The sequence below is a fragment of the Molossus molossus genome, unplaced genomic scaffold (assembly GCF_014108415.1).
Source record: "Molossus molossus isolate mMolMol1 unplaced genomic scaffold, mMolMol1.p scaffold_m16_p_14, whole genome shotgun sequence".
Taxonomy (NCBI): domain Eukaryota; kingdom Metazoa; phylum Chordata; class Mammalia; order Chiroptera; family Molossidae; genus Molossus; species Molossus molossus.
In genome coordinates, this window is record NW_023425349.1 from 20,998,857 (window position 1) to 21,020,694 (window position 21,838).

Below are 21,838 nucleotides of genomic sequence, written 5' to 3' on the forward strand. Positions count from 1 at the left end.
AGGGTACATGCCCAGTTGTAGGCTCAATTCCCAGGAGGCAACCAATCCATGTTTCTCTCTCATCAATGTTTCTATCTTTCTATCCCTTCCTCTCTCTCTAAATAAATTAAAAACATTTTTTTTTAAGTGCAGAACTCACATACAGTATGTTGTTTAAAAAAATTATTAGGGTAGAGACTGACAAACCTCAAAAGGGGGAGGGAAGAGTTAAACCACAAAACTTATATGCATGTATGCGTGACCAGTGGACATAGACAACTATGCTGGTGGGGGGATTGGGAGGAGGGTGTCAATGGGAGAAAAAGGAGAACCATCTGTAATAAAAATTAATTAATCAGTAAAAAAAAAGCACTGAGGAATACAAAAGATTTTAACATATGGAAGTATCATGCTCTTGGACAGGAAGATTCAGGATCATAAAGATGTCCACTCTGTTGATCAATCATGCCACCAAGGAGAGGAGGGATTAAATTATAGTATAGTGAGCCCGGCAGGTGTGGCTTAGTGGTTGAGCATCGACCCATGCACCAAGAGGTCGCCAGTTCGATTCCCGGTCAGGGCACATGCCCAGGTTGTGGGCCCAATCTCCAGTGGGGGGCATGCAGGAGGCGGCCAATCGAAGTGCTCTCTCATCGATGTTTCTCTCTCTCTTTCCCTTTCCCTTCCTCTCTCACTAAAACCAGTAAAGAAAAAAAAAATTATAGTGCAGTAAAAAAATGGGAGAAAAGTGTGTGTGTAAAACCTCTGCAAAGATATAATAAACTGATGAAATGGTTTTCCCCATGGAAACTAAAGCGTGCCTGCAGGACAGGACTGAGAAAGACTTCACACTGTGTAGTGTGGGGTGGGGGTTACACAAGGTAGACATCTGCAAAATGCCTACTTTTGGAGTTCTGAGTCTTATGAACAAATTATCCACTATTACAATACAATTAAAAAGTAAAAGTCCCTGCCCTTTTGTGTCCTCTCCTTACATGTAAAACAGGAAAGTGTGGGCACACCCAAGACAGAACACCCCTGGTGTTTTTAACTCTCGAACTGGTGCACACTGAGCCCCCAGCACCTTGTTAACGGCTCTGGTCCACGTGGAGATTTCTGCTCTAGGCATCTCCTCCGGTCACCAGTGATTTTCTGCGTCCGCCTGTCTGACTCACCAATTTCCAAGGCAGCATTTCGCCCCATGACTTTAGTTCTTTGCTAGATCTAGAGTTGTTGGGCCCTGGCCAGTTTGGCTCAGCGGTTAGAGCATCGGCCCGTGGACCAGAGAGTCCCGGGTTCAGTTCCCGCTAAGGGCACGTACCTCGCTTGCGGTTTGTCCCAAGCCCCGGTTGGAATCGTGTGGATGGCAACTACTTGATGTGTCCCTTTCACATCGATGTTTCTCTCTCTCTCTTCCTCTCTCCTTCCCGCTCTATATGGAGATAAATGCAAAAGTGTCCTCAGGTGAAGATTTTTTAAAAGTTGATTTTTTTTAGTTTGTTCAAATTTTTCTTGTTAGGATGGAGTGATGACTGCCAAGTATAACATATGTCAGACCAGAAACCAGAAGTCAGGAGTGTGTATTTTAAATCTTGATCATATTTACCCTTTTTTTCTCTAATGGTTAATGTTTTCAGTTTTTCACTGAAGAAATCATTGCCTAGCGCAAGGTCATAAAATTTTTCTCCCGTTTTATTCTGTAAATTTTAATCAGTTTAAATGTTGTGTTAGTTCTGTGGTAAAGGAGGAATAGGGATTGGGATTGACTGTAAAGGGAGAAAGAGAATTTTGGGGGGTTGATTTTAGTTTTGGGGGTGGGGATTACATAAGGTAGACATCTGCAAAACTCGTAAAATGGTACACTTAAATGTGTGCATCTTACTGTATGTAAATTATACCTCAATGAAGTTAATTTTTAAAAAGGAAACTATGTCCAGTACGAAATGTTGGCCACAGGCAAGAGCTTGGTTACCACCAAAGTGCTACAGACTCCTGGCTACTTGGAAGGAGAAAGAAGTACAATAAACAGACCACGTAAGGCCAAAGTCTGTAAGATCCTCAAGCACAAGGTACGTACTTTGTGGGAAAGCCTCCCACGTGGGCATGAATGTATTTTTTCAACTTAGAACACAGGTCTTGATGTTTCCTCCACTCTCACCTACATCTCTTTCTGGACTTTACTTTGCTCCCAATGGTAAGGTAGGTATCCTTTTTCCAAGTCACAAGCCAGTTTTTCCAACACAATGTATGAAATAATCCATGTTTCCCTCACTGATTTGAAATACTTCTTTAATATGTGTTCTGTTCCTAGATATTTGGTTCCATACCTAAGACTCACGTGTTCAACTAATCTTTGTCTTATTATTTTGCCACTAACGAAAATAGGATATTTTTTCCTATTACATTTTTGATTGGTTATTGCTGGAATTTTGGAAAGGTTTTAAGTACTCTTGACAATCTATGCACAATTTTTTGAATCAAGTATTAAAGAAGATAGTGTTATTAAAAAAATTGTTTTTTCTTTATTTATTTTTAGAGAGAAAGGAAGAGGTAGAGAGAGATAGAAACATTGATGAGAGAGAATATCGACTGGCCGCCTCCTGCATGCCCCCCACTGGGGATTTGGCCCCAAACCTGGGCATGTGCCCTGACTGGGAATTGAACCGGTGACTCTTGGTGCATGGGTTGACACTCAACCACTGGGCCAAACCAGCCAGGTAACAGTGCTATTTTTGATACAGTATTTCAGATGAACACATTTAAAGTTCTTGCCACAATGTTTCAGACTGATGCTTACAGGTAGGTCAGAATTGCTGCCAAGTAGATCACTGGACTTGACATGACACAATGCCATTAGGCCCAAAGAAATACCTGACAGTTCCATTGCTAAATAAGTATAAACAACATAACAGTAGCAGTTGGTGACGTGTCCAATTGTTTAGATGTGTGTCCCTAAAATTTTAAATATCTGCTGTGAGTTCGCTACAGTGCCCTGGAACGCCATGGTGCCCAGCAGGGGCCCATGGTCCTAAGCTATTTCGACCAAGGCTTTAAAACATTATATAATGCTCCAGTTCTTGCTTTCTCTGGGATCTTGGAGGTGGTATGTTCCAGATGGCCTAGCTACAAATGTTGAAAGGTTGCATGGGAAATAAACTACTGAATTAAGCCACTTTGATTTTGGGGGTCCTCTGTGGTTAGCTAACTCTGTACTGTCCAGTATGGTAGCCATTTAATGCTACTGAGAACTGGAAATATGGATAGTGCCACGTTTCATGATAAAAAACAAAAAACAAAGCACAGTAAATATTTTTCCATTAAACACAACTTTATTGTTTCAGTAGAACTACAATTCACTTGAACTGTTGTATCGCATAGGACATTGCTGCTGTAACACTTGTACAGGAACGTGCATTATTTCTAGCATCACAGATAAATCACCAATCTAGTCAGTATCAACAGACTGATTCAGTTTAGATGACTGTTTTCTATGCACTGAAGTAACATTACAATGTGCTCACTTGGATATTTTACGTACACAGCACAAGCTGAAGTACACCTATGCAGAGAGCGCACATTCTGGCAATACTGATGTAAATCGGAATCATAAACTGAGATTCTTAGTACTTTAATTATACTTAAACTGCTTTCTAGGTTCAAAAATACAGAAAAATATTTAGATTTTAAATGAAGGCATATTACTGTGGCAGAAATCAGTGCAATACAGAAGCTAGTACCATGACCAGCACGGCAGAGAAAAAGCGTGGAGGAGGGCAGGGTACACATTCAATGACGAAGGGCAAGTGCAACTTACTGCAGGCACAGCAAGATGAGAAAGCTGTCTGCTGTACAGCAAAGTGTTAAAGATACCACACTAGACAATATTTAAGACAATACCTAATAGTAGTCACTTTTCAGCAACAATCTAGTAAGTTTGATACGTATTCTTCTAATAGTCAAAAAGGAATCAAAGACATTAGTCACATGAGAACTAAATTTCCAATACAAAATTTAAACAACTTTTTACCAGGATTTGAGCTTATAAACTTAGCCAGCTATAAAAGTCTGAATTCTCACACACACAGAAAAGAATCTTGGATGGAGAAATGATAAGAATATATTAGTTTAGGTAGGTTGATTTAGTTAGAAATTTACAAGGAAGATACTTAAAAAGATATTTACAAATACTGAAAATACCAATTAATCCTGTAAGTAATTGTGCTCACAGAATACAAGAAGTTTCTAATGGTATCAAAGATCAATTGATTCAAAATTTTAAAAATTGCCAAGTATTTATCTTCAGCTTTAGATGAGTTGTATAACATAAGACACAGACAAGTGAAAAATTTGGGTATATTGTCTCAGAGAACATCCAAATTTACAAAGAAATGTCAATTCATTACCTAAAGACTCACTTAGAACAAATGTTTTTGACAATTTTCCATCTATCAGAGAAGAATTTCAGCTAGATAGAAAAATCTGTTTCTATTATAAGAGGAACTCTAGCTGTGTCAAGTCAAAAGACCAGATATACTGGCATTTTAAAGCAAGAGAATGATGTTTCTTCATTGCTTTGTTCCACTGTCTAATACTGAAAATATTTGTGATCATGTCTCTGAAGCAGACTCCAAAAAACGAGCCATGGACACAGATGCTAAAATTCTTCAGTGTGTAAGTGGAAATGCTATAAAATAATAATTGCCAATTTATGAAACTGTACTGAAAGTATGAAACTCCTAAAAGAAAACATAGGGGGAGGAAATTTCATGACATGGGATTTGGCAATGATTTCTTGGGCATGACACCAAAAGCACAGGAGAAAAATAAGCAAAAAATAGGCAAATGGGACTACATAAAATTTAAAAACTGCTGTGCAGCAAAGGAAACAGTGCCAAGAAAATGGAAACAGTTCCCATGGAACCAATGGAATGGGAGAAGACACTTGAAAATCGTAAATGTGACAAGGTATTAATATCTGGAATGGATTTTAAAAAACAGTTAACAGCGCTATCTACAATAACTAAGATCTGGGAACAGCCCAAGTGCCCATCATTAGATGAGTGGATAAAAAAAGTTGTGGTACATTTACACAATGGAATACTATACAGCTGTAAGAAAGGAAAATCTCTTAGCCTTTGAGACAACATGGAAAGACTTGGAGAGCATTATGTTAAGTGAAATAAGTCAGTCAGAAAAAGACAAATATCACATGATCTCACTATTATGGAATATAATAAACAAAATAAGCTGATGAACAAAACAGATACAGAGTCATGGAAATAGGGAACAGACTGACAAACCTCAGAGGGAAGGGGTTAGGTGGGCAGGAAGAGGTAAACCAAAGAACTTATATTGGGGGGGGGCACACAGAGGATGGAGGGAGGGTATCAAAGGGGAAAAAGGAGGGACATCTATAATAAAAAATTAATAAATTAAGTATTAAAAATAAAATAAGTAAAAACAAAAACCTGATTAAATAATGGGCAGAGGAAAAAAATAGGCAAAGGTCTTAAATAGATAATTCCTTTAAGATATACAAATGGTTAACGAGCATATGAAAAGATTTTCATTAATCATCAGGAGAATGCAAATCAAAACCAAATGTGTTAGAATGGCCACTATCAAAAATACAGAAAAATATAGTGTTGCTAGGGTATGAAGAAACCCTTCTCTACTGTTGGTAGGAATGTAACATACTGCAGCTGCTATGGAAAACAGCATGGAGGTTTTTCAAAAAGTTAAAAATGGAATTACCATACGATTCAGCAATCCGATATCTGCGTATATATCCAAAAGACTTGACAAAAGATCTCGAAGAGATATCTGCACACTCATGTCCACTGCAGCATTATTCACAATAGCCAAGAGGTAGAAGCAACCTAAATGTGCATCGACGGATGAATGGATTTTTTTAAAAATGTGGCATATGTACACAATGAAATATTACTCAGCCTTAAAAAAAGGAAATCCTGTCATATACTGCAAAGATGAAACTTGAGGACTTCCAGCCAATTCCACTTCAAGAACCGAAAGCAGGGACTCAAACAGGTATTTGTACAACAATGTTCACAGTGGTGTTATTAACAATAGCCAAAATAGTGGAATGGGAACAACCTAAATGTCTATCAACAGATGAATGAACAAAATGTAGTATATACATACAATGGAATCTTATTCATCCTTAAAAAGGAATGGAATTCTGACACAAACTACAACACGAACCTTAAAAACACTGCGATAAGTGAAACAAGCCAGCACAAAAGGACAAACATTGAATGAATCCATTTATATGAGGTTTCTAGAAGAATCAAATCAGTAAGAACCAGATAGGAGAACAGGGTTACCAGGGGCTTAGGGGAGGGAAGAGTGGGAGTTATTGGTAACGGAACAGAATTTCAGTTTGGGGTGATGGGAAAAGCTCTGGGATGAATGTGGTGATGACTGAACAATAATGTGAATGTACTTCATGCCACTGAATTGTACATCCAGAAAGGGTTAAAAAGGTCAGTTTCACGTTATGTATTTTTACCACATCAAAAAAGAATTCTAAAATAAGTAAAGAAAAGCAAACTTGTTGACAGGAGAAAACTTGTCTCATGGTGGAACTTGAAAGAAATGTCTTCAGTAGAAACCCATTAAAACAGCAAGGTCATCATTTTCAAATAAACATCCTGGAGCAAGCCTCTTCTGAAGAATTTTGTTTTTTAATTTTTTTTTATTCTCACTCGAGGACATTTTTGCACTTATCTTCAGATAGAGGAGGAGGGAGAGAGGGAGTAAGAGGGAGAGAGGGAGTAAGAGAGAGAGAGAAACATTGATGCGAGAGAGAAACATTGAGTGGCTGCCACCCACATGACCCCAACCGGGGCCAGGGACAAACCACAACTGAGGTACGTGCCCTTAGTGGGAACTGAACCCGGGCCTCTCTGGTCCATGGGCTGATGCTCCAACAGCTGAGCCAAACCGGCCAGGGCGCCTCTTCTGAAGATTCTTACAAATTTAATTCTTTCTACAAATTCTTTTTTTCCCAGAAAACAAAAACAAAAACAAAAAAACAAACAAACTAGGGTTTATATATTTTCAGAGAAAAACAAACCAGGGTTTATATCTTTAAAAAAACTTAAATCAGGGTGAATGGTTCTCATAAGTCAGTCCTTTAGGGCTAAATGTCTCTGGTCAGTCTCTTTAGCAATAACTATGCAGATCGATTTATCATACAGCAATATTTGAACTATAGGCTTTGGGGGAGTGAGGGCACAAGGCAGAAACCAAAACCACTATCCAGAGGTAGCAGTGCAAACCTAAACCCACAAAATCACCGCAAACATTGCTGCGTCTCAGGTGAGCACTAGGGATCTCTTTGCTTCGATAAACCGAAAGATTTTTGCTTCAGTTCTCTTTTTATACGCACTGCCTCCGATTTCAACTTCAGCAGCTCTGTACCACTGTTGAATCAGTGGGGCTTCTCCAGAACCCTATGACCTGAGACCCAAACCTAACTGACTTAGGGTTTTTAGTCCCCTTTTCAGTTAGAAACTATTACTCAAACTCCACCAATGACATTAGTAAGGGACAACCCGCTAACATCTGTCTCCTCCATTCCTTTGAGGTCTAAACTCACAATAGAAAACTTAAGTGAAAACGTATGATCATTTCTATATTCTTTTCCTGAATTTGACTATCAGTGGAGTCCCTTTAGATTTAGAATATGTATTCTCCAGTTGGTAGCGGATCAGAATATCAAATTCCTACCACGGGCAGGTTATATGACTGAGAGAACTTGGCAAGAAGAGTAGATTTCCCAGCTAAAGGTCTCAAGCCACCTGAAATATGAGTCTAGTGTTGTCATCCCTTATATTTTTCAAGACAAGCCTTTTTTTTTTTTTTGGTATGAAATTTCTTATTTTTTAAATGGTGGCAACTAATTCCACACACACATACAAAACCTTGCCATGAAGACCAAATAAAACATGTCAAAGGGCCCAACTTTAGCTTGTGACCTTTGCCACAAAGAATGTTTACACTCCAATTATCGGAAGCTGTACTTAGTATAGGCAACGTTTAAAAAAATAAAACTCTATTTTGCAAAAGGCAACCCGTCCACGATAGCTGTTTTCAGCACCCGTTTCCTCCCCCGCCCCCCACACCACTCCCCAGTCCATTTTCCTAGGACTGTAACTCTCGCGTCTCAGATGGCTCTGGTGCGTGCCCTCTAGATCCCCAATCCTCTCAGCCAATGTCCCAAGAAAAAAGAGGTTAGGGTGCTTCGTCCAACTAAAACACTCCCTGAAGGCAAACTTGTTTCGGCTTCCCTGACTTGTTCCTGTTTGTAGCACTCTAGCATCAAGTATTCAAGGCATCCAGTATTCAGAAAGGAGACTACAGTCTCACTAAGCCAGAAGTTCAGTATCCTAAAGGAGTCCTTTTCTACTGCAGAAACTTGAAAATTCCAATCAATCAAACACGTTTAACAATTTCCACAGCTTCAGAAAATATGAGGTACAAAAAAATACAGCTTAGAAATTATTAGTCCCAACCCTTCCTTCTACCAGTTCAGAAAATGAAATTCAGAAAGGTCAAATGATTTCACCCAAGTTTATACAGCGGATTGGTTGGCAAACTGGGACAGAACCCAGGGGATCCGACTCCAATCAAGTTCCCTGTTACACTGCAGGGTAGTGGAAGGGGAAGCTGGGAGAAAGGGAAATCTCCTGAAGAGGTTAAAAAGATAGGTCCTGGGTACCCTTCCCCTGATTTTTAAATTCATATTTGGTCTTTTACAATCAATTCATATCTTGTACTATTTTTACTGCCCGCAGGAATTTATCGGCCCTAACTACCATCTTCCAAAAGTTAACATCCTTTCAAAGAAGGAGGAATGGGAAAAAGGCCATTTTTCCTAGATGTCAACCCATCCAAGTTGCAGCTACTAAGCAGTATGGTGGTGATTTGTATCCAGGTTTCCAATAAGGGACCATTGTTAGTAAATTTCCCCCCACCTTACTCTAGTCCAAGGATTACTCTCCAGAGTGAAATCCTCGATGTCTAATGAGGCCTGAATTGCTTTTGAATGTCTTCTCACATTCGTTACATTCATATTCTTTTCTTCCAGTATGAATTTTTAGGTGTTCTACAAGAATGGAGCTTCGGCTAAAGGTTGCTCCACAATAGTCACATTCGTAGGGTTTCTCTCCAGTATGAATTCGATGATGTTCATTAAGAGAGGAGCTCTGACTGAAGGACTTTCCACATTCCTTACATTTGTAGGGTTTTACACCAGTGTGAATCCTCTGATGACGACTAAGGAGTGAATGGGTAGGGAAGGCTTTCTCACACTGACTACATTTGTATGGTTTTTCTCCTGAATGAAGTCTCTGATGATAAATTACAGATGTAAAATGGCTAAAAGTCATTCCACAATCGTTACATAAGTATGGTTTTTCTCCAGTGTGAATTCTCTGATGTCGGGTGAGGCAAGAATTCTGTCTAAAGGCTTTTCCACATTCACCACATTTATAGGGTTTCTCTCCAGTATGAATTCTCTGATGCTTGGAAAGGGATGAGCTATGACTAAAGGATTTTCCACAATTGTTACACGTGTAGGGTTTTTCTCCAGTATGAATTCGCTGATGTTGAATAAGAGATGAACTGTCACTAAAGGGTCTCCCACATTCTTTACATTTATAGGGTTTTTCTCCAGTATGAATTCTCTGATGTTTAATGAGGTGGGCGGTGAGGGTGAAACCTTTCCCACAGTCATCACATTTGAAGGGTTTCTCTCCACTGTGAGTCCTGTGACGTGGTGTGAGGGGTGACCTGTCACTGAAAGCTTTTCCACAGTCATCGCACAGATGGGGTTTTTCCCCGCTGTGAATTCTCTGTTTGGTCAGTGAGGTGCTATGGCCAAAGGCTTTTCCACATTTGCTACACTTGCGGGTTTTTTCTCCAGTCTCTACTCTCTCATCCTTCTTCGAGGTTGTATCCTGACATTCACTTTTCCGACATTTCTCACATATAGGGGTTTTTCTTCTCTTAACAAGGGATAAGCTTTGAGTAAAGTCTATCCCACAGTTACTGCACTTCTGGGGCTTAGTCCCCATATAAATTTTCTGGTGTTTCTGACGTTCAGCAAGAGAGGAAGAGTGACTTAAGACTTTCCTGCCTTCGTTACATTTCCGTGGCTTTTCTCCAGTGTGCTCTTTGCGGTTCGTAACAAGATCTGAATGAAAACTAAAGGGCTTCTTGCATTCGTTATGCCTCCTAGATTTCTTCTTTAAGTAGACTCTCAGATGTTTAATTATATCCGAAGTTTCCCTGAAATTACTTCCAAAGGGGCCCTTTTCTGGGTCAAATTCCTCACCCTTGTTGCCTTTCCCATGAGTTTTCTTTCGTGCACCTGCTCCTTGTGAATATTCCTTAGTGCTACGACCCTCCTCTAGTCTGCTGTGTTTGGAAGATTCTCCCATCAAGTCAAAATCACTGCCCATTAAGTACTTTTCTATTATTTTATCTAACGTTGATTCATCCATAAGAACATCTTGATTCTGAACAGATTTCTTCAATTCACCTCTAGGTTCACACTCTAAAAGAAATAACATAGAATATTTCCTGTTTGTAATAAAGGAAGGTGCTGTATTTGGGCAGTAATGACTATAAGGATTATGACTTGGACCGTTCTCAAATAGAGTCTTATAAAACAAAGAAGGGAAAAGTGATATAGAGAAAGTAGGTAACATTAGGGATTGGAAAAATATTGAGGAAGAGAAAAAGTGTATGCTTTCTAGTTAGAAATCCAAGTTCTCACCCTCATTTCAAATTTCTGTAACAGGTTCAAACTATTCTTCCTATATCCAATCTATTCATTTTTCAAACAGTAATAACAATAGTGCAAACATTCATTGAATACTTACCAAATGCCAGGCCAAATATCAAACATTTTACTTGTATTTCACTTAATCTTCACAACAACTCTATGAAGTAGGCCCTCTTACTATCCCTGTTTTATGGATTTGACAAGTAGGCACATAGAATGTAAGCAGCTTCGCCCAAGGTCACACATGTTGTAAGTGGTAGTGCCCTATTTTTAACCCAGTGTGACACTAAAGCCCAGGTTTTTGATCCCTACACTATATTGCCTCTCCTTAAAGCAGTCCAACAGCACCGAGTTTATAGATGTGCTATGCAATTACATCTATGCTAGATTTCCAAAGGTTACCACTATCTGGCCCTAGCAACCTTATGGACACACTAATCAGGCATCCATTTACTGTCCCTAATATACTACAGCATTTTCAATCCTATTCTTTTACTCTAAACACTTCACACTACATAGAATGCATCACGCAGCACCTTCACTATCAGAAACATTTATATTTGACAGGGCCTAGGGTTCAAGTCCTGCAATCTCCACAGAACTTTTTCCGCTACTCGTTATGCCCTTCTCTGAACTTTGAATTCATTTATTAACCACATCATCATCTTGGTTCTTAATCATGAGACCTTGTCACTTTTATAAAATTACTTTTTAAGCAGATAACTATAAAATACAAAATCCTATTACCCAAAAATTAACTACTGTTAATAACTCCGTGTATTTTCTTCTAGAAACTACAACAAAAAATAAATATTTTGATTTTATTTATTTATTTTTTAATCCTCACCCAAGGATACGAATTATTGATTATTTTAGAGAGAGGGGACTGGGGAGGGAGAGAAAAAGAGAAAGAAAGAGACAGAGAAGCATCAATGTGCAAGAGAAATATCGATTGGTTGCCTCACCTACACACCCCAATGGGGAATCAAACCTCCAACCTAGGTTAAGTGCTCTGATGGAGAACTGAACCCACAACCTTTCAGTGTATAGGACAATGCTCCAACCAACCAAGTCATACTAGCCGGGGCTAGAAATTGCTTTATATTTTAGAACAGAAAAACTATGCATAATATATAGGATTACTTTTCTCATTCAAAATTCTTTCTCATTTCATTGGTCATTCTTCATAAAAATAATTTTAATAAATTACATAATAATTATATATTGTAATATTTGTTTATGTATTAATATAACAATATATTACAGTTTTATTATTCCCTTCTGAATGTTTATCAAATGATTAATATTTCCTCAACAGTCATAAAAATGTAACTACTGAAATAAAGGGTAGAAAAGGTATACTATCACATGGAGCATGATGAGAAGTACTTGAGTCCTCATCTCTAGTCAAATGATCATTCTTTACATCTTGGTGAATTTGATTTATAATAGTATTGTTGCTTTAAATGTATACTTCATTGTAGCTCAGTTGGGCATCATCCAGTGCATCGAGGGGTTGCAGGTTCAATTCCCAGTCAGGGCACATACCCGGGGTTGTGGGCTCAATCACTGGTAGAGGGCCTGCAGGAGGCAGCCAACTGATGTTTCCCTCTCCCTTCCTCTCTTTCTAAAAATCAATTTTAAGTATCTTTAAAAAGAAATGTATATTTCATTGCTGACTAGTGACTTGGAGCATTATTTTCACGTCCATAGCTATTTAAATTTTTATTTTGTCAGTTATTTTTAATTTTATCAGCTATCTGCTCAAGTTCTTTGACCATTTAACTCAGTGTTTCTTATTGTTTTACATGAGTTTTTTTTTTTTTTTAAATAAATTGTGGTTATTGACTCTACTTTGCCTGTCAAAAACTTTTTTCCTCCAGTCTATTGCAAATGACTTTTTAAACAAGTTGTACACCTAAATGATGCTTCTTTTATATAATGGAAGGACATATATTTATACTAATGCTGCTTAGTATTGGTATAAATATAAATGCTTTACTCAAAACATTCTTAGAATCCACTTTTAGAAATACTCTCACAAATACTACTTAAACATAAACCAACTGCTGTCCTTTATTTGTGTAACTATACTGGAAACAGCCAATAGATTGACTGAAATGAATAGATAAGAAGATGGAATAGCACAAAGTGAATCATTGGGATTTTTTTCTTTAAAATAAACTAAGGTAAAATAAACTAAGGTATTGTCCTGGCCGGTTTGGCTCAGCGGTTGTGGCGTCAGCCTGTGGGCCAGAGAGTCCGGGTTCGGTTCCTGCAAGGGGCACGTACCAAAAATAAATAAACAAACTAAGGTATTGATATTAAATAATTGTTTTTCAAATGTAAATTTTATATATTTATTAAATTTTAACATAAGGAAAGGATAAAGAAAAAAAAATCCCTCAAAGATAACCAGTATTAACATAAATGTTCTCTAGATATTAAAAATCCATATAGCCCTGGCTAGTTTTGCTCAGTGGTTAGAACATCGGCCCAAGGACCAAAGAGTTGCAGGTTTGATTCCTGGCAAGGGCACATACCTTGGTTGCAGTTCAGTCCCCCTCCCTGGTCAGGGTCTTGTGGGAGGCAACCAATCGCTGTCTCTCGCTCACATAGATATTTCTCTCTCTCTCTCTCTCCCTCCTTTCCTAGCACTCTATCTGAAGATAAATGGGAAAATATCCTTAGGTGAGGATTAAAAAAAATCCAAATATACCTATATATTCAGACATATTCATGTATATGTGCACTTTATTCCTTTAAACAAAAATGAATTATATTCTACATGCTATCCTCTGGATGAATTTGTAATTATCCTTAAAGATTCAACTCAAATGCTAATTAAGCTGTTGCTCCTATATTTTTCCATTGCTCCTTATACATGCCATTAATATAACATAAATCCCATTACTAACATTTTTTGTTTTGCTATCTGTACCTATGGTGTCCATAAAAACGCACCTTTCAAATCTCTGCTGAGGCACTTAACTGACAGCGAACAGCACCTGTTGTTGCTCTATGAGTGCACCATGGCCTCACGCCAAGGCCACCTTCCCATGCTGGTCCTAGTCAATGACCAGTTTCTCCGTTGCAGGTCCATTTCTGAGACATCGGACTCTGAGAGGCAACTCTGGCTCCAGGACTCTTTTTTTTGGCCTTGCCAAAGTGTTCTTAAACTGCATTTTAGTCTGAGATTCTTCCTACGCACCCTTCCTTCCTTCTCGTTCACAGGTGTTATACCTACATCGTGCTCTGACATCACTCCTGGCTCTTCCAGCGCCCACCCCGTTTTCTTTCACTGGGGTTTCTCCTAGTAAGTCTCTGGCATGGCTAATCATGTCTTGGCATCTACTTCTCAGAGAAGCCAAACTAACAGTCTCCCCTGTGAAAATGAACATTCCAGGAAGGCAGTGTATATTCTAATCATCATTTTATTTTAATTTTAGCAGATGGCCCACCCAACATTTCAAAAGCTCTTCCCAAATAACTTAGCAAACAACTGTTTTAACTTCCTTGTCTACTTTTCACCAACTCACCTGGTCTGGAGCCTTTCGAGACTTCTTTTTCCATCAGACACGGCAGTTCGACCCATGTTATCTGGGAAACCAAATCTAATTTGGAAACTGGAAAGCCTGCTCATAGAGAAAAGAATCAAAAATGGCTGTTTCCATAGCACGAAGACAACCAACATTCACACACAGCTCTGGTTCTCCAGGGAAGAGAGGATGCGATCACATCATACGTCGGTATTGAAATTTGAGGAGAAAACAGGGGAAAGGTATGGCCTTGATGACAGCAAAATGATGCTGAACATTTCCAATTCAATGAAGCAAAGACTCTTTTTTGGAGAAAACAATGCAGCAAAAGTAATTTTCAGGGCCCATTTTTAGGATTAATCATATCACCCCTGCATGCCCAGCCAAAACAGTTAATAGCACTTATCTTTCAATAACAATGGACAAAAAATAAAAATAAAAATACTCAGCTTAGATGCTAAATCATAAAAAGAAGGTGTCTTTACCCAGAAATTCCAGGTTCCTAAAGTTCTCCAGTAGCACTTCTTTATATAGCTCCTTTTGAAAAGGTTCCAGCTTCTTCCACTCTCCTCTAGAAAAGTTCACAGCTATATCCTTGAGTGTCATGAGTTCCTAGAACATCAAACAGTCTTTTTGCATTGGATTATTCCTAAATAGATCCTAAGATTTCAGAGAAGTGGTTAGGCTGTAAAGTATTAGTTCTGATAGTATTTACATTTCTAAGGATTCCAAACCAAGCTACCAATACTTATCTATTTCCTTCTTAGCTTATTGCATTGGCTAAAATATGCAGAAAATCATTAACAGCAGTAAGGTTAAAACATCCTTATCTTTTTATGGGCATTGTAAGGACTGCTTTTTATTTTTCAACACTATCCAGGTAGGGATGTTTTTCATCATGCTAGGAAATATAATTCTATTTTCACCAGATTAATTTTAGCAGGAATAACTTAAATTTTAGCAAATAATTGTTTTTGCTTTTATTAGAGTCAGACTTGTGACAAATTCCCCAAACTGAAATAAAATAGAATGTGAAGAATAACTTTGAAGAATGTGAATAGGAGACTGACTTAATTATTCTATCTAGTATTGTTATACCACTCAGTGGGAGGTCAGGAAGTATTCACATAAGAATGAAAACAAGTCTGGCTGGTTTGGCTCAGCAGTCGGCTGGAGGAATGAAGAGTCAAAGAGTCATAGGTTCGAGTCCAGTCAAAGGCATGTACTTTGGTTGCGGTTTGGTCCTGGCCCTGGTCCAGGTCATGTGGAAGGCAACCAATCAATGTGTCCCTCTCACATCAATGTTTCTCTCTCTCCCACTCTATCTGAAGATAAATGTAAAAGTATCCTCAGGTGAGGATTAAAAAAAAAAAAAAATGCATACACACACACAGACACACACACGGAATTAAAACCAATGAAAGGAAACTTACTCTGGACTCAGTATTTGGAAGGACAGAAACCGTTTTATCTTCCTCAGGGTTCTCCTCTTGGGAAATTACAGAATCTTGAAAAACTGGATCTAGGAAGGGAAGAAAAAATATCGCCCAGTCTTTCAAATGAATTCCTCAGAATAGAAATTCTTATGTATGTCTCTGGAAAAAATGGTTGTAAGAAACAAAAAAAAAAAGTTTTCTCCTACTCTTTAAAATAGAAAGAAGAGCCACAGATAGTTTCCTATTGAAACCCAAGTTATCCTCTATCTTGTAAATTAACCTTTCAATTCCCAAGCTCACAAAAAACTGATTTCATTCATTCCATACACCCACAGTTTAAGGTATTTAATTTGCATAATTATTATTTTAAAAATATTTATAAGATGTATTAAGGTGAAACCACATACGATTTTATGTATTCATTTGTGTCATAGTCCTACCACAATGCTTTGCACAAGAGTCACTCATTAAATGAAAGCACCAAGCTGGTCTCAAGAATGGACTCTGAAGTCACCAACAGTCTCCTAAAGACAAAAATTAGGAATCTGAGCATATGAACTGAATATATTAAATACCCTGAGATAGTAACAGCATTTCTAATAAGGGAAAAGTATTTTTTTAACTCATACTTCATATTCTTATAAAAAAATAATTTTAGGCAGCTTATTGATTAGACAATCAATGGAAATTAAGAACTGCAATCAGAGAAAAGAGGGTTTTAAGGAAACTGCTCTATCTTACACAATGTTAGAGCAATCAATTCATGAACTAAATGTTTTAAAATGTTTTTATTGATTTCAGTGAGAAGGAGAGGGATAGAAAGATAGAAACATCAATCGGCTGCCTCCTGCAAACCCCCTACTGGGGATTGAGGTGGCAACCCAGGCATGTGCCCCGACAGGAAATCGAATCTGCGACCTCCTGGTGCATCCGACCTCCTGGTGCATCCGACGGCGCTCAACCACTGAGCCACACCAACTGGGCCAATTCATGAACTTCTTGATTGCAGAGGCCTCCACACAGAAGCCCCAATTTTGTAGAAGCACCATGTTGCAGTGACAGACAAGTCAGAGAGGAGTCAGGAAGTCCAAGTTTTAGATACACCAATGAACCGCGTGACCACAAAGTAAGCCTGTGGAGGTAAACACTATTTCCCCATCTATCTCAGAACTCCTGGTAAAATACAAACTGTCACACATGCCCTGGCTGGTTTGGCTCAGCAGTTAGAGCATCCACCTGCAGTCCCTAGAGACCCGGGTTCGGTTCCTGCTAAGGGCACGTGCCTCAGTTGCAGTTTGTCCCCGGCCCTGGTTGGGTCGTGTGGGTGGCAGTCACTCGATGTGTCCCTTTCACGTAGATGTTTCTCTCTCTCTCTCTCCCTCCCTCCCACTCTATCTGAACAAAAAATGGAAAAATGTCCTCGGGTGAGGATTAAAAAACAAACAAACTAAAAAACTGTCACACATATGTATTGGGAGCCTTATGGTAAATCATATACAAAAATATATGGAATATTTGTAGCATATATTTTATAAAAATTGAACCACATGCTCTCAAAGGGCTAACCACCCTAGAAGTCTTTTCATCAATATTTTACAATGACAGAATGTTATAATTCATAGTTTATATTTTATACTTATATATAATGTATAATAATGTAATTATGAAAATGTAAGTCAGCTGCTCCCTAAGACTATGAAACTGCACTATCCAATGGGGTAGCATCTGGCCACATAGAGCTATTTAAATGTAAGTTTAATTAAAAATTCATTCCTGCCTTGGCCGGTTTGGCTCAGGGGTTGGAGCGTCAGCCTGCGGTACAGAGAGACCCAGGTTCGGTTCCCACTAAGGGCACGTACCTCGGTTGCAGTTTGTCCCCGGCCCTGGTTGGTCGTGCGGGTGGCAGCCACTCGATGTGTCCCTTTCACATCGATGTTTCTCTCTCTCTCTCTCTCTTCCTCTCTCTCCCTCCCGCTCTATCTGAACAAAAAATGGAAAAATGTCCTCGGGTGAGGATTAAAAAAAAAAAATCATTCCTTATTTGTACTGGCCACACTTCATGTTCTAAACTTGAAGTGTAAAACAGTGCAGAATACATTTCCATCATCACAGGTTGGACAGCTCCATTCTAGAAAAGTGCTACTGTATACAATGGAGCTGGAAGTTAAGGCCTGGCTGGATGATATGCCAGTGACTCCAAGCGTTTTCAGATCATTTCTTTCCTGCCTTCTGAAGTCCCCTCTTACTCAAGGGGAGGAAAAGAAATTTTATATATATATATATATATATATATATATATATATATATTTGTTGTTGTTGTTAATCCTCACCTGAGGATATTTTTTCCATTGATTTTTAGAGAGCGTGGAAGAGAGGGATAAAGGGGGAAAGAGAGAGACACATCGATTGGTTGCCTCCCTGACATTCCCTCACTGGGTCCGGGGATTGAACCTGCAACCCAGGTATGTGTCCTTGACCGGGAATAGAACCTGTGACCCTTCCATGCAAAGGCAGACACTCTAATTACTGAGCAACACTGGCCAGGGAGAAATTAATAGTTCTTGAGCATCCACCATGTATTATACCTTACCTTCTTTAATCCTCACAATAACACTATAGATAAGATGGGATCCCCTCTTTACAGATAAAAAAAAATAAAGTTCACCAGGCTGATGTAGCTCAGTGGATTGAGCGTTTTCCCATACACCAAGAGGTTACCAGTGCAATTCCCGGTCAGGGCACATGCCCTGGTTGTGGCTGATCCCCAGTAGGGGGCATGCAGGAAACAGCTGATCAGTGTCTCTCTCCTCTCCTCTCTATCATAAAAATAAATAAAAACATATTTAGCCCTGGCCAGTTTTGCTTAGCGGTTAGAGCGTCAGCCTGCGGTCCAGAGAGACCCGGGTTTGGTTCCCGCTAAGGGCATGTACCTCAGATGCAGTTTGTCCCCGGCCCTGGTTGGGTTGTGCGGTGGCAACCACTCAATGTGTCCCTTTCATGTCAATGATTCTCCCTCTCCCTCCCACTCTATTTGAACAAAAAAATGAAAAAATGTTCTCGGGTGAGAATTTAAAAAAAAAGATTAAAAAAATAAATAAATAAAAGCATATTAAAAAAAATAAAGTTCTAAGAGGTGATATAGCTTCTCCAAAATCACAGAGTAAAAGGCAGGGGCAATTCAAACACAGTCCCACCTCCAAACTTAGTCTTAGTCTCCTCTTTGGCAATAAATTGCTATCTTTTGGGGAGTTCACTCGCATACGCTAAGGAGAGCTCACCACTTCTTCCCTCCATCTATAAATCTCACCTTCCTTTTTGTCAAGCGTCTGGGTCAAATCCTCTATTAAGGTCACCACTTCCTCACTATTCTCAGGATGTTGTGACTTCACCCAAATCCTGATCTCCCCCGGCAAAGTGGTCAGGAATTGTTCAAACACCAAGAGCTCTAAAATCTGTTCTTTCGTGTGGATATCTGGTCTCAGCCACTGAATGCAGAGCTCCCAGAGCTGATTCAAGGCTTTTCTGGGTCCAGCCTCCTCTGAGTAACAAAACCACCTGAACCTCTGTCTGAAAGACTCTGGGTCAGCAGTGTTTCCTCTTTGGATAGCTTCTTCATCCTCACATGTATCCATTCTTAGGACCTTGTTTTGTTCATGTGAGGCCAGAGTTTCAGGCTCTGGGGAGACAGTCGTCATCTTGTTCACAGGCACTATGGCTTGCAATGTATGTCACCAGCGGGAATTCAGTCCCCTTCAGACTCCAACTGAATATCAGTACAGTCCACCAACAGGCACTATACACAGCAAATATCAAGGATTCCAAAGATTCAGCTTATGGTCTTGCAGAAACTGTCAAGAAATATAAGATATTAAATAAGTGAATCAAATCATTACTCCTAAAAAATATTGTTCCAGGTTTGGTTCATAGATATAGACATATAGATACATAGATTACATATAGATATATACTCTCAGAGACCTAAAACAGCCCTGCCCAACTACTAAATTAAAAGCATAATTTTCTTTGTAGGTGAAAAACTGAGGAGTTACTTAGAGGTAATTAAAGTACCCTCCAAGAAAACAGTTTCTTCAGACTAAATAATTCTCATAAGCAAAACTGATCAGAAAAGGATCAGGGCTACAGGAGGATCTAGTCAAAAACCTATTCATCAACTCCTGCCCTCTTTCAGTGAATGGCCACGTATTTCTACCAGATGCTTAACTCAGAAGCTTGATTTCATAGTTGCTCAACTCAGAGGCTTGATTTCCTATTTTCCTATAAAATTTCTCACATAATCAACAACCCAATTCTGGAAGTTTTATTTCCTAAGAACCTCTTCATTCTATCCTACTGAAACTACCTAAGTGCAGGCTTCTCCAATTCGGTATCACACTATAGCCTAAGGATTCCTTCTAATACGCAATAGGACCCCTCCCCAACTGTCACCAGATAAAATTCAAACTGCAGAGGCCATGCATAATGATCTAGAGACCCTGCCTGGATGACCTCATCTCTTGAGCTCTATCTAGCTGCCCCTGATGGACACTGCAATAAAGGACCTCCCGGTTCCCAGACACACTATGCCCTTCCATTCTTTGCACTAGCGCCATTCCTTCTCCTTGGAATGCTGTCTTCTTTCCCTCTCCAAGCAAACGTTTTCCATTCTTTAAAACTGTCACTTTTCCATCCTTTCAACTGTCACCTCTGTGTGAAGCTTTCTCTGATCCGCAAGTGCTCTTCTGCAGACAACCTGTCCTGTGTGGCATGCATTCTTTCATTCTACAAATAACTGATCTTCAATGAGCTGGGAAATGGACACTAGGGAGACAGGCATGGACAGGTCAGACAGGGTCCCCACTCTCACAGTGCACTCAGGAAGTGACAATACTGGCAATGACAATACAGCCTGAGAGTACTACAACGCAGCGAGTGCCAGAACACTCTCCTCCTGTTGCAACTATGGTACCAACAAGTATCCACCTGCGACCGCATAACCCGGCACACAGTATGTATGACATCATTTATTCCTCTGCCAAACAGTAGGTGCCTATCACGTACCTGGCGCCTTGCGGGGCACCTGGGACTCCGCGGTTACTAAGACAGCCGTCTCTGTCTCAAGGGAGCTTACAACACAAGCACCGCGAAAATGTGACGCAGGAAGAAAGAAGTTCTGCAACAGGGGGCAGGTGGGGATTTGCCTCACTAGGGACGTTGGCAACGTCTGAAAACATTTTGGTTACCACGACTAGGGGGTAGGGATGCTGTTGGTACCTCGCGGGTAGAGACAGGGATGCTGCTTAACATCCTGCAATACACGGGGCAGCCCTTCCCCACTCCCCCACGCACACACAAGAAATTTTCCCGCCGAAAATGCAAAAACGCCGAAGTTGCAAGACCCCGGGAGCAGGGAGGGGATGGAGAAAAGCTCATTCATTTAGGACAGTGTCCACCTCCCACAGGAGCGCGACTCTGGGAGCGTACAGCCAGGTCGGTCGCCTGCCCTCGGCCCCCACCCTGCCCCAAGTACATCCTCAGAGTCAGCGACCTGGCGGTGACCCCCAAATTAGGGGCCCGGGACAACCACTACCTGCATCAGGACCAGCAGTCAGGACCAACGCTACCGCAATGAGCTTCTAGAAACTGATCCTGCAGCAGCTGCGCGCGCAAGCCGGCTGGGAACCACTGCGCCTGCGCAGGGGCGCAGAACTACGATTCCCGGAGTGCGCTGGTCTCGCTTTGCGAAAGTGCTGTGCTTTCCATAGGCTCCCACCCTAGCCTGTTGCGCACGATCATTGGGAAGCAGCAGGTGGGCTCGGCCACAGAATTATTGCTGCGCCAGAGGCCTAAAGGCCTAGAACATTCTGAGGTTTTCAGATCCATGATGTTATATCTCCTTGGTAACCTCAAACCATCCCGCCCCCCTCCTTTCCCTACCTTTGCCTGAAATCGAGGCTGGAAAAACCCACCTCAGAAGCGTATTAGTGATGCATTCGGTACAAGCCATGATTAATGCTGCAGCTTGAACTAAACATAAATTTTATGACTTTCAACCTGCCACCATGGTCCAAAAC

The 21,838-nt window shown here is 40.0% G+C and overlaps 1 protein-coding gene across 1 annotated transcript; it reads right to left on the reverse strand.

The window, feature by feature from the left end:
• Nucleotides 1-8,655: 8,655 nt before the first annotated feature.
• ZNF483 (zinc finger protein 483) lies at nucleotides 8,656-21,395 on the reverse strand. Its single transcript, XM_036261366.1, has 6 exons — nucleotides 21,355-21,395; nucleotides 19,075-19,615; nucleotides 15,765-15,853; nucleotides 14,817-14,943; nucleotides 14,332-14,427; nucleotides 8,656-10,561 (listed from the first exon to the last, which is right to left on the reverse strand). Exons 2-6 carry the CDS (start codon nucleotides 19,460-19,462, stop codon nucleotides 8,997-8,999), a joined length of 2,265 nt encoding a protein of 754 aa, XP_036117259.1. The 5' UTR covers nucleotides 19,463-19,615; nucleotides 21,355-21,395; the 3' UTR covers nucleotides 8,656-8,996.
• Nucleotides 21,396-21,838: the final 443 nt, after the last annotated feature.